The sequence below is a fragment of the Bos indicus x Bos taurus genome, chromosome 4 (genome assembly GCF_003369695.1).
Source record: "Bos indicus x Bos taurus breed Angus x Brahman F1 hybrid chromosome 4, Bos_hybrid_MaternalHap_v2.0, whole genome shotgun sequence".
Taxonomy (NCBI): Eukaryota; Metazoa; Chordata; class Mammalia; order Artiodactyla; family Bovidae; genus Bos; species Bos indicus x Bos taurus.
In genome coordinates, this window is record NC_040079.1 from 99,729,237 (window position 1) to 99,753,673 (window position 24,437).

The following is a 24,437-nucleotide window of genomic DNA, read 5'->3' on the forward strand; positions in this document are numbered from 1 at the left end:
CCTTAAAAGTAACATAATTTTGACAGAGAATAAAGGGATAGCACTTTTATATTTATTTTTATATAAATATAAAATATTTTATAAAATATAATTTTATATGTGAAATATAATTTTATGATTAGTTTTTGTAAAATGTTATCCATATAATTAGGTATCACTGTGAATACTTATTAATACTAATTCAGTTTTAAAGGCTGTTAAGAGACAATGTACTTTGATTTCTAACAGATCAGTACTGCTCATATTTTTACTGATAAAATTAAGTTAAAAAAAAAAGATTTTTAAAAGTTTAAGTGCCTTTCAACAGCAAGTAAATATTTCTGCTTTTTTCCTATGTTTTTCACTTATGATGATAAATACTGCTCCCCACATAAAGTAATTCAGAAGCACTGATGCTTTGTGTAAATAAATATATACTAAGAACATGCCTTCGATCTAGCATTTGACTCCTTGGGTGACGAAGAATTTCAATGCCTGTTATTTGTCATGCCGAAGCCTGTCGGGTGGTGATTCTTTTTATTGGTGTATCCCTCCAAACATATTTCATCACGCCATGTGCACTGGAGTTCTTTGGGTGTGTTGGATCCGGGTGTCCCCTCTCCGGTGCACTCGCCTCCTCTCTCGCCCTGGCGCTCTAGCCGCCCCCTGCCTCCAGCGCCCTCGGTGCCGGGGTCGGCTCACGCCCCCTCCTCTCTCTCCAGCTGGCTGAGGCGGGGGCGCGCTGCCTCCCGGACTGCAGGACCTGCTCAGTCAGCTGGGGCCCCCTGCGGACGGCTGCCTCCCTCGCCGCCAGGACCTGCCACTCTGCGCGGAATGGCAGCGGCAGCAGCATCCCCGCCAGCGGCGGCGGCGGCGGCAGCCACGGCCACCGCAGACGCTATTGTTCCCCGGTGTTAAACGCGCTTTCCCTCCTTTTCATCTGACACGAAAACGAACAATAGCGGGAAAGAGCTTTGCGTTCTGTACTTGGGAAGACATTCCGAGGGCGAAGGAAAATTCCCTGCCTGCCGCGTCCCCTTCAGGGATCTGGACCCTGGAGCGGCTGCGGGCGGCATGGGGCTGCCAGCGGGGCGCTCGGCGTCCTGGAGCCGGGGCACTGCGGGCCGGCACCCGGCCGTCCTGCCGCTCCTGCTGCTGCTGCTGTGCCCGGGCGCCTACGGGGCTGCGGCGCCTGGCGAGGCGGAGGCACCCATCCTCTATCTGTGGAAGACTGGTAAGTGGAATGGAGTGCCCCAGTGCTTCCCATCTTCACATCTGGGTCCACATCACAAAACTGCTGGGCTTCAGGAGGGACCCCTGTGCTTCTTGATGACCTGGGTGTGCTGGGATCCTAAGGTAAAAAGTATGATTCCTAGGAGGCAAATTAGGTCGTGTCCGAGGCTATTGGGAAAGAAGAACCGAATAACTAAAAGGCATTAGTGAGTCACTGGAATAATATTTCCCTCACAGCTTCATAGTTAATGAGGGCAACCAACGCTGCACTTTCATAATTAAGTGCAATATTTTTAACCTCTGTGTTCTCATTCTGTTAGGACTTTCTTAAATATATTTCTGGCAAAGAGCAAGCAAACATTTAGCCCCGGTTTTTATTCTGTGTTAAGGCAAACAGTTCACTGATGTATACGGATACAGACTTAAATTTGTTAAGTGTAGCTTATGTGGGACACGTGGAAACAAGCCAAGTGAGGGCATGTCTAACAGTTAAAGGCAAATGGGGCGCCAGTGAGCTGGCTGAGACCTTGTACAGCTCAATTCTTAATGAGTGAATTGTGGGGTTCTTGAAGTGTGTGATTGTTAGGATGTTTAGGTTTAAACTTTTCCTGTCTTGAAAAATTTTTTTTTTTTGCTTTGTTTTCAACCAGCCAACAAAAGCAAGCAACTAATTGCCCCTTGGAATCTCCCAGCAAAGTGCTGACCAGAGGTCCTGGTGGGGCAGTGACAGGCAGGAAAACAATACCAAATGAGGAATTACCACTCCTCTCCTGGGGCTCCTCTCTCCTCTAAAGGACGCTGAGAATTCTTCAGCTGACCTGAAACTTCTTGTTTATAGGAAGAAAGTGGGAAGCATTATGCTTCGTGCTTCTGGCTAGGGATGGATTTTAAAGAGTTTCTTGGCAGTGCCTAAACATTAAGAGAAGGATGCAGTAGATATGATGGGGGAAGGTATATTATTGGTCATAGGATCACAAATGAGTTGCGGAGAGTGTCTCTGACCTGACTTCAGCTGTTTTTAGAGCTCTAAGGCAGAGACAAATTAGTCTGTGCTACAGTAACATTGATATCCTAATTTTTTATAAAAAATTGTTGGATCTGTGTAGCAACTTAGTGAAGAGATTGAATAGAAACTTATCTAAAGCCAAAGTACATAATTTGCCTCAGAATCTTGCATGAAATAACACACATGTATGCATGATTAGAAAAGCCTTTTGGATATTAGTGTGAATCATTCTTGTTACCACTTGAAGTTTAAAGATCAACTGATTAGTTGATAAAGATGAAATCAAAATTTTTTTTTTCAATTCAATGTAAAGAGTTGAGGATCTCTGATTTAGCTAAAGCCAGGGTTCAAATTTGTACTTTTAAAGTACTAACAGCCGAGCAGTAGTTCAGATCAAAGATGAGTCTATGCAGCATTCACTGTACAGAATCTGAGGTGCCCATATGTGTCAATATCAATGTCATGATGGAAACATAAGCCAATTAAACTAGTGGAAAGCTCAGAAGAGCAAGGATATGGAGGCTTTGATTCTAGTGTCTGTTCCAGCTCTTGCTCTCTTTAGGAACGTTGGAATGTCACTTAACTTTTGATCTCCAGTTTACTCATCTGCCTGTAAATATGACCTTCTCCTGACTATTCCTCATATCATGAAGATGAAATGAGTGAGTGATGAGAATGTAATCTTTAAACTTTAGAGTTATGTGCATGGGCAAATATAAGCTAGTATGATGAGGATAATGTAATCTCTTATGGTGAGCCTTGGTTTGGTGAAAAAAAAAATGGTGAATTAAACAGGAGAGCAAGATAAGAACCTTTTAATTTTTTTTTTCCCCGCAGGGAAAGTAGACTTTACCATATCTATGAAGGGACTGAGAGTAGTTATCAGAGGAAATAGAGGATATTTAAAGAAGAGGGATACACGTAAATGAAAATACAGAGATGATAGAATCCTAAGTGTTCCTCATTTGATGGCAGTAAGGAGACAGGCAGGGATTTGGGAGAGAAAATGAGGTGAGACAGTCTTAAGATTCTGGTGGGATAAGCTTGGTCTTGGTAGAACAGATTATTTAGCATCACATTATTGGTGAGATCATTGAATTAAAGTGATTTAGTGAAAAGTACACTGGATGAAGAGCTGATAGAGGAACTCAGCACTGGCAGGGTCATTCAATGACTTTAGTTCTTGGTTTCCTATTTTGTGATATTTACTGATTAGGAAAGATGATATTTAAAGGCTTTTTCAACCCTGAAGTATGTGCACATATGCACATACATACACCATAAACATAGCTGTATGCATATATACACATATATAATGTATTAACATGTATATATACATATAGGATATATATGTACATAATGTGTAAGGTTAAGGATACATAGTGTATATTATATGAAAGTTTAATGTATAAGGCATTAAAGTCAGTCACAACAAAGGGTTGTTGAGGACTCACTGTGTGACTTACATGAAGTCATTGTGATAGAGGATTAAGATACTGTTTTCCCTGCCCGCAACAAAGTCCAGTTGAATAATATACAACAGTTGCAACAGGGCATACCATACTCATGAACAGAACACTATGAGAGCAAAGAAGTTGTATAGCTGATAGAAGGAAACAACAAAAATGTAAGGCATGACAATACAATATTCACAGGTCTTATAAGTGTTGGAGCTCAAGTCTGGAATATTTGGTGGGAATGAATGGATTTAGTGCTAATGAGAAGAGTTGGGCCAGATTGTAACAAAACTTTCAACCTATGATAAAGATGTTAGATTCTAACCTATAAGCTGGTGGAAGCCATTATAACCTAGAGTAAAGTAGCTCTTCCTGGTAAATTTTAGGTTCTTGCCTCATGGCTAAAGAATTTAATGAGAGACAGTTGATAGGTAAGAAGTGGATTTATTTAGAGAAAAACACACTCCACAGACCAGAGTGTGGGCCATCTCAGAAGGCAAGAGGCCCTGAAATATGTCTTGGTTAATTTTTATGGATTGGGTAATTTTATAGGCTAATGGGTGGGAGGGGGTTTCCCTGGTGACTTCGGCAGTAAAGAATCATCCTGCCAGTACAGAAGACTCTGGTTTAGCCCCTGGGTTGGGAAGATCCTCTGGAAAAGGAAATGGCAACCCACTCCAGTATTCTTGCCTGGGAAATCCCATGGATACAGGAGCCTGGTGGGCTATTGTCTATGGGGTCGCAAAAAAGGAGGACATGACTTAACTACAACAACATCAATGAGAGAGAAACTATTGAAAGAGCCTGACAATGTGTGGTCAGAACAGGTCCAAAGAAAATGTCAGTAGGTGCTAAATGAAGAAGATATCTTCGGAAGGGGATGGGGGCACAAAGTATAAGACATTTTCGAGAGTCTGTAAAGGGATTATGATATATTTCAGAAAAGATCAGTGAAAGGAGGAACTAATAAGATAATTCCTTTGGGAAAAGACATTTTAAGTAGAATAGTAGAGATAGAATCTTGGTTGAATAATAAACCAGATAGTGGGAAAGTTATAGTATTGATACAGTGAGTAACCAAGTGGTATTTAAGTCTCACCACAACATTGTTGCTTTTCAACAGAGAAAAAACCCAAAATATAAGATATTAAATTATAAAAGTAAATGTTTCAACAGTTTTATGTACAGTTAAAGCTAACTTTTAATACTTGAAAAACATATTTCATACATGCAGAGTTAGAGAACGTACATTATTGGAAGGTAAATAATTTACTGTTACTGATAAGCATTAGACAGTTTTTCTATTTAATATTCTTGAGTATGGAATTGTTTCAGTAATAATTATGGCTAATTATATTCACCTAGCAATTCCAAATGAAGGGCATTGAACAAAGTATGATTGACTTAACATGAGTCAGACAAAAAATAGTAAATACATCCAACTTTAATCAATTTAGGCTGCAGATATATATTTTCAAAAAAGTTTTAATGAAATAATTGAATTTATTTTTATAATAATGAAATTACATTAAAATCCAAGAAATAGATGCACACTTCAGTTCAGTTGTTCAGTCATGTCTGACTCTTTGTGACCCCATGGACTGCAGCATGCCAGGCTTCCCTGTCCATTACCAACTCCCAGAGATTATTCAAACTCATGTCCATTGAGTCGGTGATGCTATCCGGCCATCTCATACTCTGTCTTGCTCTGCCTTTGATCTTTCCCAGCATCAGGGTCTTCTACAGTGAGTCAGTTCTTTGCATCAGGTGGCCAAAGTATTGCAGCTTCAGCTACACCCTAGCTACACAGCTTCAGATACACAGTAGTCGTTTTCCAGAATCAGGTGATGAAGATGTATATATAACTAGTTCTGAGTTTTTTTTCAAGGAAATTCTCACATTAAGCACTTTTGACCTGGGTTCATCCAATGCAAGACAGTGCTATTAATGACTGGCACTGTGTGCTTTACACGGTTAATTGCACATAAAATAATTGTTTCATCAGATTAAAATAAAAACAGGCATTATCCTTTTATCTTTCTGTACTAATATAAAATATTCTGCAATGTATATGAAAAAATAGCCATCTTGGTCTTACCATTCTTTAAATAACATAGGTGAGAAGAATGTTATTCCAGGTAGTAGGAATATAAGGTTGACATTATCTTAAAAAAAAGTTTTGCATTTCAGTTGTGATTATAATTTGTCTTAATTTAGAATGTGACACAGTTTGCTTATTAAATGAAGAATAGAGATGGAGCAGAGGGAGGGATGGACACAGTATCCAGGGATGGACAGGATGGGTAGATGATCAACGCCAGTTTATTTGGGATAACATAGATCAAAATGTTTTTTTCATGGTACCTGTGGAATTATTTCATCACCCTGAATATTTTCTTTCATCCCCATTATGGATAAACATCTTGTATTTTGTAGGGGTTTTCTGAGGATTAAGTATAATAACATATGTATATACTTGTAGAATACTTCATATATATTGGGACTTCAATAAATGTTAAGGTATATTATTGCTATTATTTTATTATATAATAGAATGGTTACTTAATTTTATGACCTGTAGTAAGTCTAATAAAGTGCCTTAGCTTTCTATAAAGGATCTGTTTTTTGTAAATGCACTAGAAATTACACATTGATACAATTATAGCGCTAGATATTCCAACAAATTATAAGAGAAGCAGCATTGTGAAATGGAAAGATCATGGACTTTGAAATCAGACAAATCATTTTAAATCTTGCCTCTTCCTTATTGGTGAAATTACTTAAGCTCTGACTTTTTTTCTTGCCTTAGACTGGTGACAGGGGTTCTGAAATTAGAGGGCATTTGTAGAGTTTTAAAAAGTAGTAACTAGTATTTAGCACAGTACCTAAAGTATAGTGACTATATTTAAAAAAATGTTAGTTCTTTTCCCATTCTTTACCTTTTTCTCCCCTAAAAATGTCATAACTTGAAGGAGTTTCACTGATCTAACACATTTATCTGTTTTCTCCAACTAAGAAACACCAAGACAAACAAACCAAATCTAGAAAGAAATGTTTTATTGTAGACTTGTCTTTTTTTGTTGTTATTTAATTACTTTGGCTCTTACATGTAGATAGCGTGGACCAAAGACCATGAAAATATTCTGAGGTGCAAATTCAGGGTTAATTATATAAATATAATTTTCATACTTTATTTCGTATAGTGTCTTAAGATTTCTTTGGAATCTGAACTTTCACATTCTTGCAGTTACCACTGTCACCAGTGCTTTCCAAGTTAAATATATTCACAGTAGAATTGCTTGTGGTTATGATTTGTTTAACATCCTAGGTGATGATTTAAATAAATAAAAATCTACAGTTTGTGCCCTATTTTCCTGCTCGTCTTTCTTAGCATACATAGCACAGTTCAGTTGAGTCACTCAGTCGTGTCCGACTCTTTGCAACCCCATGAATCGCAGCACGCCAGGCCTCCCTGTCCATCACCAGCTCCCAGAGTTCACTCAGACTCACGTCCATCGAGTCAGTGATGCCATCCAGCCATATCATTCTCTGTCGTCCCCTTTTCCTCCTGCCCCCAGTCCCTCCCAGTATCAGAGTCTTTTCCAATGAGTCAACTCTTCGCGTGAGGTGGCCAAAGTACTGGAGTTTCAGCTTTAGCATCATTCCTTCCAAGGAAATCCCAGGGCTGATCTCCTTCAGAATGGACTGGTTGGATCTCCTTGCAGTCCAAGGGACTCTCAAGAGTCTTCTCCAACACCACAGTTCAAAAGCATCAATTCTTCGGTGCTCAGCCTTCTTCACATTCCAACTCTCACATCCATACATGGCCACAGGAAAAACCATAGCCTTGACTAGACGGACCTTTGTTGGCAAAGTAATGTCTCTGCTTTTGAATATGCTATCTAGGTTGGTCATAACTTTCCTTCCAAGGACTAAGCGTCTTTTAATTTCATGGCTGCTGTCACAATCTGCAGTGATTTTGGAGCTCCAAAAAATAAAGTCTGAAACTGTTTCCATTGTTTCCCCATCTATTTCCCATGAAGTGATGGGACCAGATGCCATGATCTTCGTTTTCTGAATGTTGAGCTTTAAGCCAACTTTTTCACTTTCCTCTTTCACTTTCATCAAGAGGCTTTTTAGTTCTTCTTCACTTTCTGCCATAAGGGTGGTGTCATCTGCATATCTAGTGCTCCAGTTTTATTACAAGCTTGTTGATTATCTGCTCCAAAAATCACATGCTCAGGATTTGTGAAGGTTTAATAGCTCAATGGACTGTGGTAAGACTGATCACTCCTAACACAAATTGTAAGTAGCTACCCTGGAAAAGGAAATGGGAACCTACTCCACTATTCTTGCCTGGATAATCCCATGAACTAGAGGAGCCTGGAGGGCTTCAGTCCATAGGGTCACAAAGAGTTGAACACAAGTGAGTGACTGAACGTGCATTTGGTTTGTAAAATAATAAAATACCCAGTCCGGACTGAGATTAAGAGTTCTGTGGAGCAGCACATACTGAGGTCTTTTTCTGCCTTTTGTTATTATATAGGAAAAGGTGGGAAGAGATGGATAAGGTGAGGTGCTGATGTTCTGATTAGGTTATTGGGGAAGTGTGATATGCTTTGAATCCTTTTAGGAGGAAATGAAGCCTCTCAATCTCTGATTTAAGTTTGAGTGATGACACTGAACTGTGGGTCTTTCTGGAATGGGAGAGTGGAAGCTTCCAGGCTTCCTAATATAAAGGCACATTAGTGAGTTCTTTAATAACAGAAGCACTGGGGAAGTGGCATTCAGGAAAATACATCTTTCCTATCACAAGCGTATCATGGGGTGTGAGTTAAAGGTGCCAGTGAGTCATAAGGTAGAGATTTTTTTCTAATTTTCTTCATTGGAACTTTACACTTGACACTTTAGAATGAATTAAAATGATGAAAAATAAAGGAATTTGCATTTAATCCCCAAATACCTAAGCAATAAGAAAAGTACTTTATTTAAAGGAAGAGATATAACAATTGGGCTTCCCTGGTAGCTCAGCTGGTAAAGAATCCACCTGCAATGCAGGAGACCCCAGTTCAATTCCTGGGTCAGGAAGATCCCCTGAAGAAGGGATATTCTTGGGCTTCTCTGGTGGTGCAGACAATAAAGAATCTGCCTACAATGCAAGAGATTTTGGTTCTGTCCCTGGGTTGAGAAGATTCCCTGAAAAAGGGAACAGCTACCCATTCCAGTATTCTTGGCTGGAGAATTCCATGGACAGAGGAGCCTGACAGGCTATAGTCCATGGAGTCACAAAGAGTTGGATATGACTGAGCCACTTTCACTTCACTTCACTTATAACAATTAAAAATAACCCAGTAAGGAGAGTGGCGGAGAAGGCGATGGCACCCCACTCCAGTACTCTTGCCTGGAAAATCCCATGGACAGAGGAGCCTGGTAGGCTGCAGTCCATGGGGTCGCTAAGAGTCAGGCACGACTAAGCAACTTCACTTTGACTTTTCACTTTCATGCATTGGAGAAGGCAATGGCAACCCACTCCAGTGTTCTTGCCTGGAGAATCCCAGGGACGGGGGAGCCTGGTGGGCTGCCATCTATGGGGTCGCACAGAGTCGGACACGACTGAAGCGACTTAGCAGCAGCAGCAGCAAGGAGAGTGGAGGGAACATGAGTACTTAAAACAGTGATACCAAAAGTACTGTCTGTTGCTTCTGATATGTCCTTGCACCTAACCAAAAGGATGTCTTCTCATCTTCTAGAAGAACTATTGAGCTAATTGGTATTTTGCATAATTTAACATGTGAAATCATAATCTTTGGGAAATCATTTTTATTGGCTCTATATTATTGAATCAGCTGTGCTATGAGAAAAAAAATGAAATAAGGGCAGATGGAGAAAATCATAAATAAAGACAATATAAAGACAACCATTTTCAAATGGCACATGTAATCAAGTAATGTTTAGATGGGCTCTTGTTCCAGGAGCCATCAGAGAGAGAGATGGTTCACATAGCAGGTTTGACATCAGTTAATTCAGGAGAAGCTATGAATGACTGCTAAAACTTGGAAAGAAAGTTAGACGCAAGAGAGGAGCAACAAAACAAGGAGAGAAAAAACAGGCAAATCATTTGCATTCTTTTAAAAGCTATTTTTAATAGGCTTTATTTTTGAGCAGTTTAGATTTATAGAAAATTAAGTGGAAGAATTTAGAGTTCTCATATAACCCCCTCATCCTCTCTCCAATTCTCCCTATTATTAACACCTTACATTAGTGTGGTACATTTGTTACAACTGATGAGCCAATATTGATGCATTATTATTAATTAGAGTCCATAGTTTGCATTATAGCTCATTTTATATGAGGATTCACTCTAATTTACTTTGGGTGATTTTGAACAAATACATAATATATCCTCTAATATAGGTATGGACTATTACAGTGTCATACAAAGTAGTTTCACTGCCCTAAAAAATCCTTTGTGCTTCACATGTTCTTCTCTACATCTGTCCATCTCTCCTCCCAGATTGCTGGTAACCAATGGTCTTTTTACTGTATCCATACATAGGCTTTTTCAAGACTTTCACGCAGTTGGAATCTTACAGTATGTGGCCCTTTCAGATTTAGTCTCACTCAATAATGTGATCTAAGTTCCTCCATTCTTTTCATGGTTTGATAACTCATTTATTTTTTTAAAATTATATTTAATTGAATGATAATTGTTTTATAATGTTGTGTTGGCTCCTGCCATACAACAGCGTGAATCATCCATAAGTATACATATGTCCCCTCCTTCTTGAACCTCCCCCCACCAACCATCCCCGCCTCTAGGTTGTCACCGAGCGCCAGGTTGAGCTCCCTGCGTTTTACAACAATTTTCATTAGCGATCTGTTTTACATATGGGAATATACATGTTTCAGTGCTATTCTCTCAATTCATCCCATCCTCTCCTTACCCCTTTGTGTCCCAGGTATGTTCTTTATGCCTGAATCTCTACTCCTGCCCTACAAATTCATTCATCAGTACCGTTTTTCTAGATTCCATATCCATACTTCTTTCAATATTCCGTTGTGTGGATATAGCACGGTTTATCTGTTTCCCTATTGAATGAAATCTTGATTGATTCCAAGTTTTAAAAATTATGAATAAAGCTGCTTTATCCATCTACATCCATATGCAGATTTCGTGTGGACCTGATTTTTTAGCTGTCTTGGGTAAATACCAGGGAGTGTGATTGCTGGATCATATGTTAAGAGTATGTTTAGTTTTCTAAGGAACTGCCAAACTGCCTTCCAAACTGTACCATTTTGCATTCTTGCCAACAGTGAATGAAAATCCCTCTTGCTCTGCATCCTAGCCATGTTGTCAATGTTTTGAGTTTTAGCTATTTAAATAGGCATGCAGTTGTACTTTCTTGTTATTTTCATTTGCTATTCCCTAATGAGAGATATGATGTTGAGCATTATCTTTTCATCTTGTCATCTGCATGTCTTCTCTGGTAAGGGATCTGCAGTCTTTTCATCACATAAATGAAAATAGTACAAGTCAGTGGAACTCTTATGTAATGGAGTTCAAAGCCTCAATCCAGCCGGTGCTGCACATACTCCATTCTTCTTGTTGCTCTGATGATGTGTCCCACAGTGAAACACAATTGTTCATATAAAGAGAAAACATATATGGGAATTAAATAATGAATTAATTGAGATGGGTGTACACTTGGTCGAGTTCTGCCTTGAGTGGGAAACTTTGGGAGAGAGTTTGACAGCGACAGACAATACCTCGAGAGAGAAGCAAATGGCCTGATATAGCAGCCTGCAAGCTTGTGAGATTTTTAAGTGTACTGTGAATGTCTTATATCTCTAGCCCACTCCGGTCTGGTTCATAAATCACATACATAGCTACCTATCCACTTGTTCTTGCGTGGAAGAAGCCAGGAGCCGGCAGAAAGTCAAGGTGCAATAAATATCCTTCTGAACTTCTGGGGAACAGGGGAGGTCTACTGTCCTGAAGCCATAGGGAAGCTGACCTGAGAACCAAGTTGTCAAGGTTAGTCTGCCGGTCAGATTACTCCCACAGACCTTCCTGTGAACACAGAGTGCTGAGCACCACCAGAAGGGGAGTAGTAGGATGATGACTCAGAAGTGGGTAGTGTGTGTGCACAAGGGTAGAAATACAGCCACCAAATTGCTCTGGTGAGAGAGCCTGATAGAAAATTAGCTTTTCCAAGCAAATGTATCAGACACAGGTGTGGATTATGTGGTTGGAATAATTTAACCTATGGTATACGGCCAATGCAGGGCTATCTAATTGTGGCACAGTCTGGATAAGAAGTTACCCCTTAGATTATTACAGTAGTAGCAATAGCTGGTGACTGCAGCCGTGAAATTGAAAGACAGTTATTCCTGGGAAGGAAAGTTATGACCAACCTAGACAGCATATTAAAAAGCAGAAACATTACTTTGCCAATAAAGGTCTGTCTCATGAAGGCTACGTTTTTTCCAGTAGTCATGTATGGTTGTGAGAGTCAGACTATGAAGAAAGCTGAGCGCCCAAGATTTGATGCTTTTGAACTGTGGTGTTGGAGAAGACTCTTGAGAGTCCCTTGGACTGCAAAGAGATCCAACCAGTCCATCCTAAAGGAGATCAGTCCTGGATGTTCATTGAAAGGACTGATGTTGAAGCTGAAACTCCAGTACTTTGGCCACCTGATGTGAAGAGCTGACTCATTTGAAAAGACCCTGATTCTGGGAAAGATTGAAGGCAAGAGGAGAAGGGGATGACAGACAATGAGATGGTTGGATGGCATCACCAACTCAATGGAGATGAGCTTGAGTAAATTCTGGGAGTTGTTGATGGACAGGGAGGCCTGACGTGCTGTGGTCCATGGGGTTGCGAAGAGTTGGACACGACTGAGCGACTGAACTGAACTGAACTGAGCAATAGCTGGACATTCTGAGTATCGTAGATGATGGATAGGTTTGCAAGTATGTTCTATAGCATGCCTGCTAAAAAATGGCATCTGAGCACAAATGGTGCCTGTTTGGGTTCCACTGTGTAAAAATTATTTTTAGTTTTCTCTACCAAAATCAGAGAGTGTGACTGTAAATGTCAAAGGGACCCTGTGTATTCAGTACTTCCCTTTGACAATGAGTGAGAGTGGTTGCAGAGAATTGAATCTGTATCTTGAAATGAAATAAACGCTGATTCCTCAGCAGTTAAATAAATATATGTGTGTGCGTTTGCGTGTGTATGTAATAAATAGAAAGAGATGTTCCTGAGGAGACTTTTGAGCTGGATAGACGTGAATCTTGACCTAATTTTGTTGTTTATTAAGAATGTGCTATCTGATCTCTCTGTCTCTTGTTCCTCAGACATACCATATGTATGAGGCTAGTATCTACCCTCCAGGTTATTTTAAGGGTAACTTGAGAGAAACCTGTAGTGCATTTGGGTGATGCCTGGCACACATCAGTGCTCATAAACATTCTCTCTTACTTGGCATGTCCTGCTGTGAGCTATGAATGCCTCCTCTCTGGGATGGAGTTTGTTTCCTGGATCTCTCTGTGTTCTTTCCTTCATTTTGATTCTTCTTTCTTTTTGCATCTCAATTTCAAGATTCTCTGCAACCGATGTTGCTCTGCTTTCTCCCTGCTGTCAGAGCCACCCATGTAGTTGCAAAAGCCTCTGTTTTGCTCTTTGCAGAGTTTTCAAAGTAGTTTTAAAACAGAGACATTCTACCTTAGTGTTTTATTTTTACTGTGATTGTGCATATCTTTGCCATGCAAAGAATGCTGGAGGTGTGACTCTTTAACTGGGGTGGTGTGTTCCAAAATTCCTTTGTGTGAAAACACCTAAGAATATTCTTGGCAAGACTTTCCTGGTCTGTGATGCTGTGAGTGAAAGGGTGTAGGAAATGCACAGTCAACGCTGAGGCTTCCTTTCTCAAGGTTCTCTTTCCTCTCCTATAGAACGTTGTCTCTTTCGTTCCCTCACTCGTTTTGTCCCTCCCTCTGTATGTAAATGTAAGTGTCGTGTATATGCTCTGTATATGTATGTGCACATCTTCTGTATATATAAATATCCTACTTACACCTCAGTACATGTGGTTCAAAATCTTCTTAAGGAAATTAAACGGTTTCTCAGTTTGGAGGAGAAATGGTTATTCTACAGTTTTATGCCAATTGCAACCAGTTTATTTATTTATTTATTTATTGTTTATTTATATATTTTTTTGCATTGGCAATTTATTTTATTTTTTTAATTTGAATTTATTTATTTTAATTAAAGGCTAATTACTTTACAGTATTGTATTGGTTTTGCCATACATCAACATGAATCCGCCACGGGTGTACACATGTTCCCCATCCTGAACGCCCCTCCCACCTCCCTCCCCATACCATCCCTCTGGGTCATCCCAGTGCACCAGCCCCAAGCATCCTGTATCCTGCATCGAACCTGGACTGGCGATTCATTTCTTATATGATATTATACATGTTTCAATGCCATTCTCCCATATCATCCCCCCTCCCTCTCCTACAGAGTCCAAAAGACTGTTCTATACATCTTCGTCTCTTTTGCTGTCTCACATACAGGGTTATCATTACCATCTTTCTAAATTCCATATATATGCATTAGTATACTGTATTGGTGTTTTTCTTTCTGGCTTACTTCACTCTGTATAATCGGCTCCAGTTTCATCCATCTCATTAGAACTGATTCAAATGTATTCTTTTTAATGGCTGAGTAATGCTCCATTGTGTATATGTACCACTGCTTTCTTATCCATTCATCTGCTTATGGGCATCTAGGTTGCTTCCATGTCCTGGCTATTATAAACCGTGCTGCAATGAACATTGGGGTACAAGTGTCTCTTTTAATTCTGATTTCCTCGGTGTGTATGCCCAGCAGTGGGATTGCTGGGTCTGTATATTCCCTAAATTTTTATAGCATCTATAAAATTATGATAGAATTACAGTTAAAATTTAATATACCATTACAAGCATACATATGCATGCACACACATACCTGCATACATAAATGCATGCAACATAACATATACACGCTAATAGCACAATCATTTATGGTTAAAAGATTGCATAGAACTTCACCTGTCATCTGGTATCATGGAAATTATTATACCTCCTCACATGTGTTTTATATCTAGTATTTATAGAGGTGAGTTTTATTTTATTTTTTTAATTTAAATTTATTTATTTTAATTGGAGGCTAATTACTTTACAATATTGTATTGGTTCTGCCACACATCAACATGAATCCGCCATGGATGTACTCATGTTCCCCATCCTGAACTCCTCTCCCACCTCCCTCCCCATACCATCCCTCCGGGTCATCCCAGTGCACCAGCCCCAAGGATCCTGTATCGAACCTGGACTGGCGATTCGTTTCTTATATGGTATTACACATGTTTCCATGCCATTCCCCCAAATCATTCCCCCCTCTGTCTCCCACAGAGTCCAAAAGACTGTTCAATACATCTGTGTCTCTTTTGCTGTCTCACATACAGGGTTATCATTACCATCTTTCTAAATTCCATATATATGCGTTGGTATACTATATTGGTGTTTTTCTTTCTGGCTTACTTCACTCTGTATAATCGGCTCCAGTTTCATCCACCTCATGAGAACTGATTCAAATGTATTCTTTTTAATTTTTAATGGCTGAGTAATACTCCATTGTGTATATGTACCACTGCTTTCTTATCCATTCATCTGCTGATGGACATCTAGGTTGCTTCCATGTCCTGGCTATTATAAACAGTGCTGCGATGAACATTGGGGTACATGTGTCTCTTTCAATTCTGGTTTCCTTGGTGTGTATGCCCAGCAGTGGAATTGCTGGGTCATAAGGCAGTTCTATTTCCAGTTTTTTAAGGAATCTCCACACTGTTCTCCACAGTGTCTGTACTAGTTTGCATTCCCACCAACAGTGTAAGAGGGTTCAAATATATGCAATTAGGAATACTTTTCACTAAAATATTAATTACAAAATTTATGTTAAAACTTTGTTTTAGAAAATTTTATGCCAATTTAATATTCGTTGGGAGCCAACTCATGTATAAGATCTCATTACATGAGTCCTTGCATTACTTCCCACTAATTTACAGCTTTTATTTTAGGATTCTTTTTATGTCTCATCATCTTCCTGTGTTTGCCTCTCTGGTGCCTGAGCAGGCTTCAAACTGCAATCCCTGTGCAGATTTCCAAGAAGTACTTTTCTTCTAATAGCGCTGCTGGTCAGAATGTCCAGTAACATTGTTTATATGAAGTATTTCTTATAGATAGTTTACACTGATTGGGCTATCATTAAGGCAGTATATGTCACAACCTCAGGTGGAATGATGCAGATTAATTATTGTTTTATTCTACATGTGTATATGGATAATGTATATATCCAATGTATTTTTTCTATGGGGAATATAGTTTACTCAGAGCCACTATATTACACAACTCCTGGTGACTTTTTTTCTTCATCAATTTGTGTTGATCAGGTTCAATTAATTAAAACTGGCAAGTGCCTAGAGCCTGTCTTATGCCAAGCTCTGTGCTAGGTGCTGGAGCTCAAACACACACAGCACATAAACCCATTCCTTCTGAAGTCCCCTATCATGGATATGCTTGTGCTGAGTTGCTCAGTCGTGTCAAACTCTTTGCGAACCCATGGTCTGTAGCCCACCAGAATCCTGTGTCCATGGGGACTCTCTAGGCAAGAATACTGGAGTGGGTTCCTATGCCCTCCCCCAGGAGATATTCCCCACCCAGGGATCAAACCCAGGTTCCCACATTGCAGGAACCTGGGTTTCTATTGCTATTTCTTTGCCATCTGAGCCACCAGGTAAGTCCCCCTATTGTGGATAAAAAAGTAATTAATTCTTAGTGAGCTTATTGTAAAAACAGAAGCATGTAATAATATAGAATGAGAAAGGGGTGATTATCTTAGAGAAGGAGACAGGGAAGGGAAGATTCGCATAATATACAAATTGAAAAATAAACAATTTACAAAGTGGACAAAGGCTATAGAGAGAAGTCCAGGCAAAGAGGAACAGTTGTGAAGAAAGTATATGGTGCACATGTCCAGGGGCAGCAGGAAGTTCTGAGGCGTGAGCAGAAAGAAGGGAGCGTGTGGACCACAGCAAACAGGCTGTCATATGGAGCTTAGCCGCTGCTTTTAATTGTTTGCAATCTAGAAGCCCAACTCAATTTGGATGGATAAAATATTACTAAGAATAAAGATATATTTGCAAATATAAGTCATATGTGAATCTGTGGATTTTAGAAGATTGTCAATTGTATGACTAAACTGTTCTAGTTCTTATTGCAAACTTGCTATGAGCATTGCTGTCTTTACTAAGTAAGGTTGATTAAACAGTTACTTCAAGAGTAGAGTATCCTTTCAGGTTTATGTATTAGGGTGACTTAATATTTTATCTTTTCCTCTACAGTTTTGATTAGACCAATGTTGAAATGAATAAACCTGAAATCTATGTATTATTTGTCTGAGAAGTCAGTGACAGAGAATATAAATGACTGAAGTGGACCAGCCATGATGTAAAGAATAGTTAAGCTCACTCTTCTCTATGGAGACTTGGTTAATTAAAGAAGCTACACAGCTTCTCACTCTGCTGTGGGTCTGTTGAGGTCCATCATTTAGAGATGGGGTTCAGTTGAAAAAATTCTTGTAAGGGTCAATTTCCAACTAAGTCATGTCCAACTCTTTTTTGACCCCATGGACTATAACCTGTAGACTCCCGTCCATGAGATTTCCCAGGCAAGAATGCTAGAATGGATTGGCATTTCCTTCTCCAGGGAATCTTCCCGACCTTGGGATTGAATCCGTGTCTCCTGCATTGGCAGGCAGATTCTTTATCACTGAACCACCAGGGAAGCCCATAACACACAATACTGTATGCCAGATACAGTGTCTAGTGAATCAGAATTGGATTATGGGCCGCTAGTTCACAGTCTTTGTTTGACCATCATGGCAAGTCTTTAAATAGGATGGAAAAGATATTTAAAAAATTTTTGTTTTGAGTTTGAGAATGACTAAGATGAGAATATATGAAACTCCAAAATCAAAGTATCTGAACAGTCCTGTTTCCAGTGAACATCAACATTTCCCTCCACTTAACATACTGTGCTTCATTCATTCTTACTAATGAACATGCCTCATGGAATGAAAGAGACTAGCAGGAGCAGGGCATTGGCTGCCTTGAGCTGGTGTGTGTAATCACGAAAATGCAGTGGAGATCACAGAGTTCAATCTCGCTATAAAACAGCTTCTCTGACAGCTTGCAGTGGTGACTGTACACCTCTAATTGGTGCGCCATCAGAATGGATTTGGATTTATGGAATCACATAATTCATAAGGAAAGGTTTGAGTGCTGCTAAGATACATCTCTCTCCCTGTCTTGTACTACAAGATTTAGTATAACTTCTTCAGTTCTGTTGGCTTGTTTTGTACAAGTACTGGCTTTGGACTGCTTGAGCTGTGAAAATTCCACTGGAAGAGAATAAATATTAAAGAGCAGATAATATGGTCTTTCCGGAGAAGGCAATGGCACCCCACTCCAGTACTCTTGCCTGGAAAATCCCATTGATGGAGGACCCTGGTAGGCTGCAGTCCATGGGGTCACTAAGAGTCGGACACGACTGAGCGATTTCACTTTAACTTTTCACTTTCATGCATTGGAGAAGGAAATGGCAACCCACTCCAGTGTTCTTGCCTGGAGAATCCCAGGGACGGAGAAGCCTGGTGGGCTGCCGTCTATGGGGTCGCACAGAGTCCGACACGACTGAAGCGACTTAGCAGCAGAAGCAGCAGCAATATGGTCTTTCAAACGTGGTTGATCAAGCGCTCCACGCTGTGGGCATCATGATGTCCCAAATCATGACGAAAGTTCTCAGAGCTCTCAGGATCATTCTTCTCAAAGTAATTTTGTCTCTTAATAGAATCATCTACAAGCTGAATCAATTTGATGATTTAGTGAAAAACGTGAATATTAGAGGAAAGAGTGATCCTTGTACTCTTGTCACTGCAGATAAGATGAATCGCTTTTCTTGGCCATGTGCTGAGTATTTAGAGTTGCTATCACAGAGCCATTTTTAATAGCTTTATTGGACATAATTCACATGCCATACAGTCCACCATTTAATGTGTGAAATTCAATAGCTTTTGGTATATTCACAGAATTGTGTATCCTTCACCACAAATAGCTATAGAATATTTTCATTACTCCCAAAAGAAATCCTGTACCCCTCAGCCCTTGCTCCCAGACTCCCCTTCTATTCTGTCACACCCAGCTCCAGGCAAGTACTAATATAACTTCCATCTCTTTATGTTTACCTATTCTGGACATTTTATATAAATAGTCACACTTGATGTGATCTTTTGTGACTGAATTCTCTCACTTAACATATTTTCAGGGTTCATCCATGTTGTAGTATGTAGTAGTACTTCCTTTTTTTATGCCAAGTAATATTCCATTTGTATGGATATACCACATTTTTAGAATCCATTCATCAGTTGACGGATATTTGAGTTGTGACCACTTTTGGTCTATAATGCTGCTATGAACATTCATGTACAGATTTTGGTGTGGCATGCATTTCTGTTTCTCTTGAATATATACTCAGGAGTGAAATTGTTGGGTTTTATGATAAATATATTTAATCATTTGAGGAACTGCTAGACTGAGCCATATTATTTTTAAAATTATTTTTAACTGTCTGTTTTATATTGGAGTATAGTTGAACAGTGTTGTGATGAACAATTCAAGTGTACATACACATGCATCTATTCCTTTTCAAAGTCTTTTCCCATTTAAGTTACTCCCTAATATTAAGTAGAGTCCCCTATTCTATACAGTAGGTGCTTGTTAATTATCCATTTTAAATATAACGGTGAGTATATGTTAATCCCATACTCCCAAACTCTCCCTTCCCCAAACCTTTCCTCATTGGTAACCATAAGTTCATTCTCTAAGTCCATGAGTCTGTTTTTATTTTGTAAATAAGTTCATTTGTATCATTTCTTTTTAGATTCCATACATAAGCAATATCATATGATATTTCCCTTTCTCTGAATTTCTTCACTCAGTATGACAGTCTCCAGGTTCATCCATGTTGCTGCAAATGGCATTATTTCCTTTTTAACGACTCATATTCCATTGTATGTATGTACCATGTCTTCTTTATCCATCCCTCTGTTGATGGACATTTGGGTCGCTTCCATGCCTTACCTGTTGTAAACAGTGCTGCAGTGAACATTGGGATGCATATATTCTTTTCGACCATGTTTTTCTCTGGATATATGCCCAAGAGTGGGATTTCTGGAACATATGATAGCTCTATTTTGAGTTCTTGAAGGAACCTCCAAACTGTTCTCCATAGTGGCTGTACCAATTTACATTCCCACCACAGTGTAGGAGGGTTTCCTTGTCTCCACATCCTCTCCAGCATTTGTTGTCTGTGGACTTTTCAATGATAGCCATTTTGACTAGTGTGAGGTGATATCTCATTGTAGTGTTGATTTGCATTTCTCTAATAATTAATGATGTTGAACATCTTTTCATGTGCCTCTTGGCTATTTGTATGTCTTCTTTGGAGAAATGGCTATTTGGGTCTAATGCCCATTTTCTGATTGGGTGTTTGTTTTGATATTAAGCCACAAAAGCTGTTTATAAGTTTTGGAGACTAATCCCTTGTCAGTCACATCATTTGCAAATATTGTCTTCCATTGTTTGTGTTGTCTTTTTATTTTATTTATGGTTTTCTTTGCTCTGAAAAAGCCTTTGAGTTTAATTAGGTCCCATTTGTTTGTCTTAGTTTTTATTTTCATTATTCTCATAGACGGATCAAAAAGATATTGCTGCAATTTATGTCAGAGAGTGTTTTGCCTATGTTCCCCTCTGAGACTTTTGTAGTGTTTGGTCTCACATTTAGGTATTAAATCCATTTTGAATTTATTTTTGTGTATGGTGTTAAAATGTATCCCGATTTCACTTTTTAACATGTAGCTGTTCAGTTTTCCCAGCATCGTTTATTAAAGAGACTGTGCTTCCTCCCTTATATAGTGTTGCCTCCTTTGTCATAGATTAATTGACTCTAGGTATTTCTATCCTGTTCCACTGATGTATGTTTCTGTTTTTGTTCCAGTATTATACTATTTTGATGACTGTAGTCTGTAGTATATAGTCTGACATCAGGGAGCCTCATTCTACTAGCTCCATTTTTCTTTTTCATGCTTGCTTTGACTGTTTGGGGTCTTCTGTGTTTCCATACACATTTTAGGATTTTTTTTTGTTCTAGTTACATGAAAAATACCATTGGTAATTTGAGAGGGATTGCATTGAATCTGTACCTGTAGATTTCCTTGGGTAGTATAGTCTTTTTGACAATATTGATTCTTCCAATCCACGAACATGGTATAATGTCTTTTCATCTGTGTTGTAAAACTTTCATCCAGTTGTCTTCTGATTGGTGAGGCTGTGCTCCCTCGCTGCTAGCTGTCTGAGCTGAGGTGACGCCGCACTGGGGCTGTTTGGCAGGGCTAATGGTGGCGTCCAGGAGGCCTCACTCCAGTGAGTGCTTCCCAGGCCTTCTCTGGGCAGTTTTCTGTCCCCACGTCGTGCCGCAACTACCCCCGCACCTCTGCAAGAGACCCTCCGGTGCCAGCAGGCAGACCTGGCCCAGTCACTGATGGGATGACTACTCTTTTCTCCCATGTCCTGTTGCACACAAGATCCCCTGTGTGTCCTCAAAGAGTGGAGTTTCTTTTTCCCCAGGCCTGTGAAAGTCCTGCAGTCAGATCCCTCTGACCCTCAAAGTCAGACTCTTTGCGGACTCCTCCTCTTGTTGCCCAGCCTCCAGGCTGGGAAGGCTGCTGTGAGGCTCAGCACTTTCTCTCCAGTGGGAGAGAGAACTTATGTGGTGCAGTTGTTTTCCATTCTGTGTGTCACCCAGTCAGTGGGCATGGGACTCGATTGTATCATGGTTGCACTTCTCATCATCTTGCCCTGGCTTCCTCTCTGTCCTTGGATGTAGAATATCTTTTTTGGTAAGTTCCAGCATTTCTTTCAAAGAAGGCAATAGCACCCCACTCCAGTACTCTTGCTTGGAAAATCCCATGGACAGAGGAACCTGGTAGGCTGCAGTCCATGAGGTCGAAAAGTGTCGGACACGACTGAGCGACTTCACTTTCACTTTTCACTTTCCTGCATTGGAGAAGGAAATGGCAACCCACTCCAGTGTTCTTGCCTGGAGAATCCCAGGGACGGGGGAGCCTGGTGGGCTGCCGTCTATGGGGTCGCACTGAGTCGGACACGACTGAAGCGACTTAGCAGCAGCAGCAGCAGCAGCATTTCTTTGTCAGTGGTTGTTCAGCAGATAATTGTGATTCTAGTGTTCTTGTAGGAAGGGGTGAGCACAAGTCCTTCTTCTCTGCAATCCTGAGCTAATCTCCTAAGCTATATTATCTTTAACTTAGCACAGCACACTATGTATTACATTTTCCAGGGGTTTAAATTATGATGTAATTATCATTTGAGAAAATACATTAAAATTCCGAATAAAAATGTATTATGTAATTAGAATGTAAGTAGTTGAGAAATACAAGAAAGTACTTTAGGGAACCTATAAAATCACATTTAGGAGAAAAGTCTTGAGTACACTTGTAGGATGCCTTGGAATAAGCTTCTTTTGGGGTTTTAATCTGATCATGTAGTGAATTTTCAGTAAAGAAAAAGTAGTCAGGGTGGGAAAGCTGCGATGAGTTAAAGAATGAGTGGATGACTTAATCATATGTATTTAAAATGCACAGAAAAACCTAAGTGATGCTAATGAAAATTTTAAATGTTAATGAATTTAAGAAGTTGCCCATTTGGTGGTTTTTGCAACTTAGTGGGTGTAATAACAATCTCTGCTTGTATTCTCATGGTACTCTACAATTCTCTGAGCACTCATACTAAACATGTCCTTTTGCTAAATTCTCATGATTTCTTCATTAGTGTTGGGCAGGACATAATGTTCTTCTGTTTTAATGAAAGAATAAACCCATGTTCCTAAGGCCAAGTGATTTCCCCCAAACTGCACTGTTAGTATAACACTAGCAGTCAGGATAAATATCTTACTGTCTTTGATATTATGACATAAACAAAAATAAAAATTTTATACAAAACAGTTTAAATTATATGCCCTAATATTTTAATTGAGTAAGAGATAGGGAAAAAATTCTTGGGTATGTTAAGAGTGAGCTTTAAATATTTAAATTAGCATTATGTAGGATAACGTGTTGGAGAAGGCAGTGGCACCCCACTCCAGTACTCTTGCTTGGAAAATCCCATGGACGGAGGAGCCTGGTAGGCTGCAGTCCATGGGGTTGCGAAGAGTCAGATACGACTGAGTGACTTCACTTTCACTTTTCACTTTCATGCATTGGAGAAGGAAATGGCAACCCACTCTAGTGTTCTTGCCTGGAGAATCCCGGGGACGGGGGAGCCTGGTGGGCTGCCGTCTATGGGGTCGCACAGAGTCGGACACGACTGAAGCGACTTAGCAGCAGCAGCAGCAGCAGGATAACATGTAGCATTAGGTAGAAGGAAGTGGCAACCTGCTCCATTATTCTTGCCTAGAAAATCCCATGGACAGAGAAGCCTGGCAGGCTGTAGTTCATGGTGTTGCCGAGAGTCAGACACGACTGAGCAACTGAGAACACATGTAGTATAAATATGAGACAATAACAGACATTTAGTTTGAATACTTTCAGACAAGCATAGGCAGATATAGTAAATGATTACAGATTTGGATATTATAACTATTTTCACTATTTTGTAACTTGATTGAGCATTTGACAGTTTCCTTGAGATTTGAACATTTACTCTAATAATTTTCTTCAATTCTGTGACATAAAATAATGACATGCTTTTTTCTAAATAATTCATTATCCTGTATTCAAATGTAAACATATTGTTATATTGTTCCACAATGCAAAGAATCTTAGTATTGAAAAGTTTAACTACTGCTTCAAGTCATAACTCAATATTTAATTTCAGTGTATTGATGTTACCCTTTTTTATTCCTCTTTTTTTAGAGTCTTATATGGATTTTGATTGTAGGTTTTCTCGACAGTGTAACACAGGAGTTTATACTAAATACCATTAAACAAAATATCCCAAAAATCTTCTTTACATCTCCCCAAATGTCCCACAGAACTTCTCTCTCTCTGTTTTGTAGTCGCTCACAAACATACGCACACACATGCAGGCACTTGCTTGCACAGTCTCCATTCCCTCTCCTAAGTAGTCTCAGGTTGCTTTCACTCTCTTCTTAAGCTTTTCTTTACTGCTGGACTCTTTGTAGCCCTTCTCTTCTATTAGTTTCCACCCATTCTGTGGTTCCTTATAGCTTAAGGAACAAAGTATATAGATATATTAGTGATTTGATTTATAATATGTAAAATATAATGATGTATTATAAAAGTATCCCAGTTTGTAGTCTTCCTTAAGGAGTGAAGATTTGCCGTTAAATTTAACTTGGTTTTTTTTTTTTTTTTGGCTTTAGTTTAATACAATAGAAAACAGTAAAAGTAGTCAGACCATCTGTGTTGTGTTTAGGTACAATATTGCACTCTACCTTTAATTTCAGGGAATGGTTTTCCAAATATATAATGTGATGCAATTTCTTGAATAGGCTTATTACTGACAACAGAACTGCTGACTTGCAGTGTCCTGTACAGGGAGACTATCTTTCCAGCTGTAGAG

The 24,437-nt window shown here is 39.4% G+C and overlaps 1 protein-coding gene across 2 annotated transcripts in view; it reads left to right on the forward strand.

The window, feature by feature from the left end:
* The first annotated feature begins 553 nt into the window (after window positions 1–553).
* Window positions 554–24,437, forward strand: part of THSD7A (thrombospondin type 1 domain containing 7A) — a 475,647-nt gene continuing 451,763 nt past the window's right edge. Inside the window, exon 1 of one of the 2 annotated variants that reach the window (XM_027540050.1) lies at window positions 554–1,213. In XM_027540050.1, coding sequence (XP_027395851.1) covers window positions 1,054–1,213 — 160 coding nt within the window. In that variant the 5' untranslated portion in view covers window positions 554–1,053. The remainder of the gene's footprint in view (window positions 1,214–24,437) is intronic. The other variant, XM_027540049.1, reaches the window with a different exon arrangement.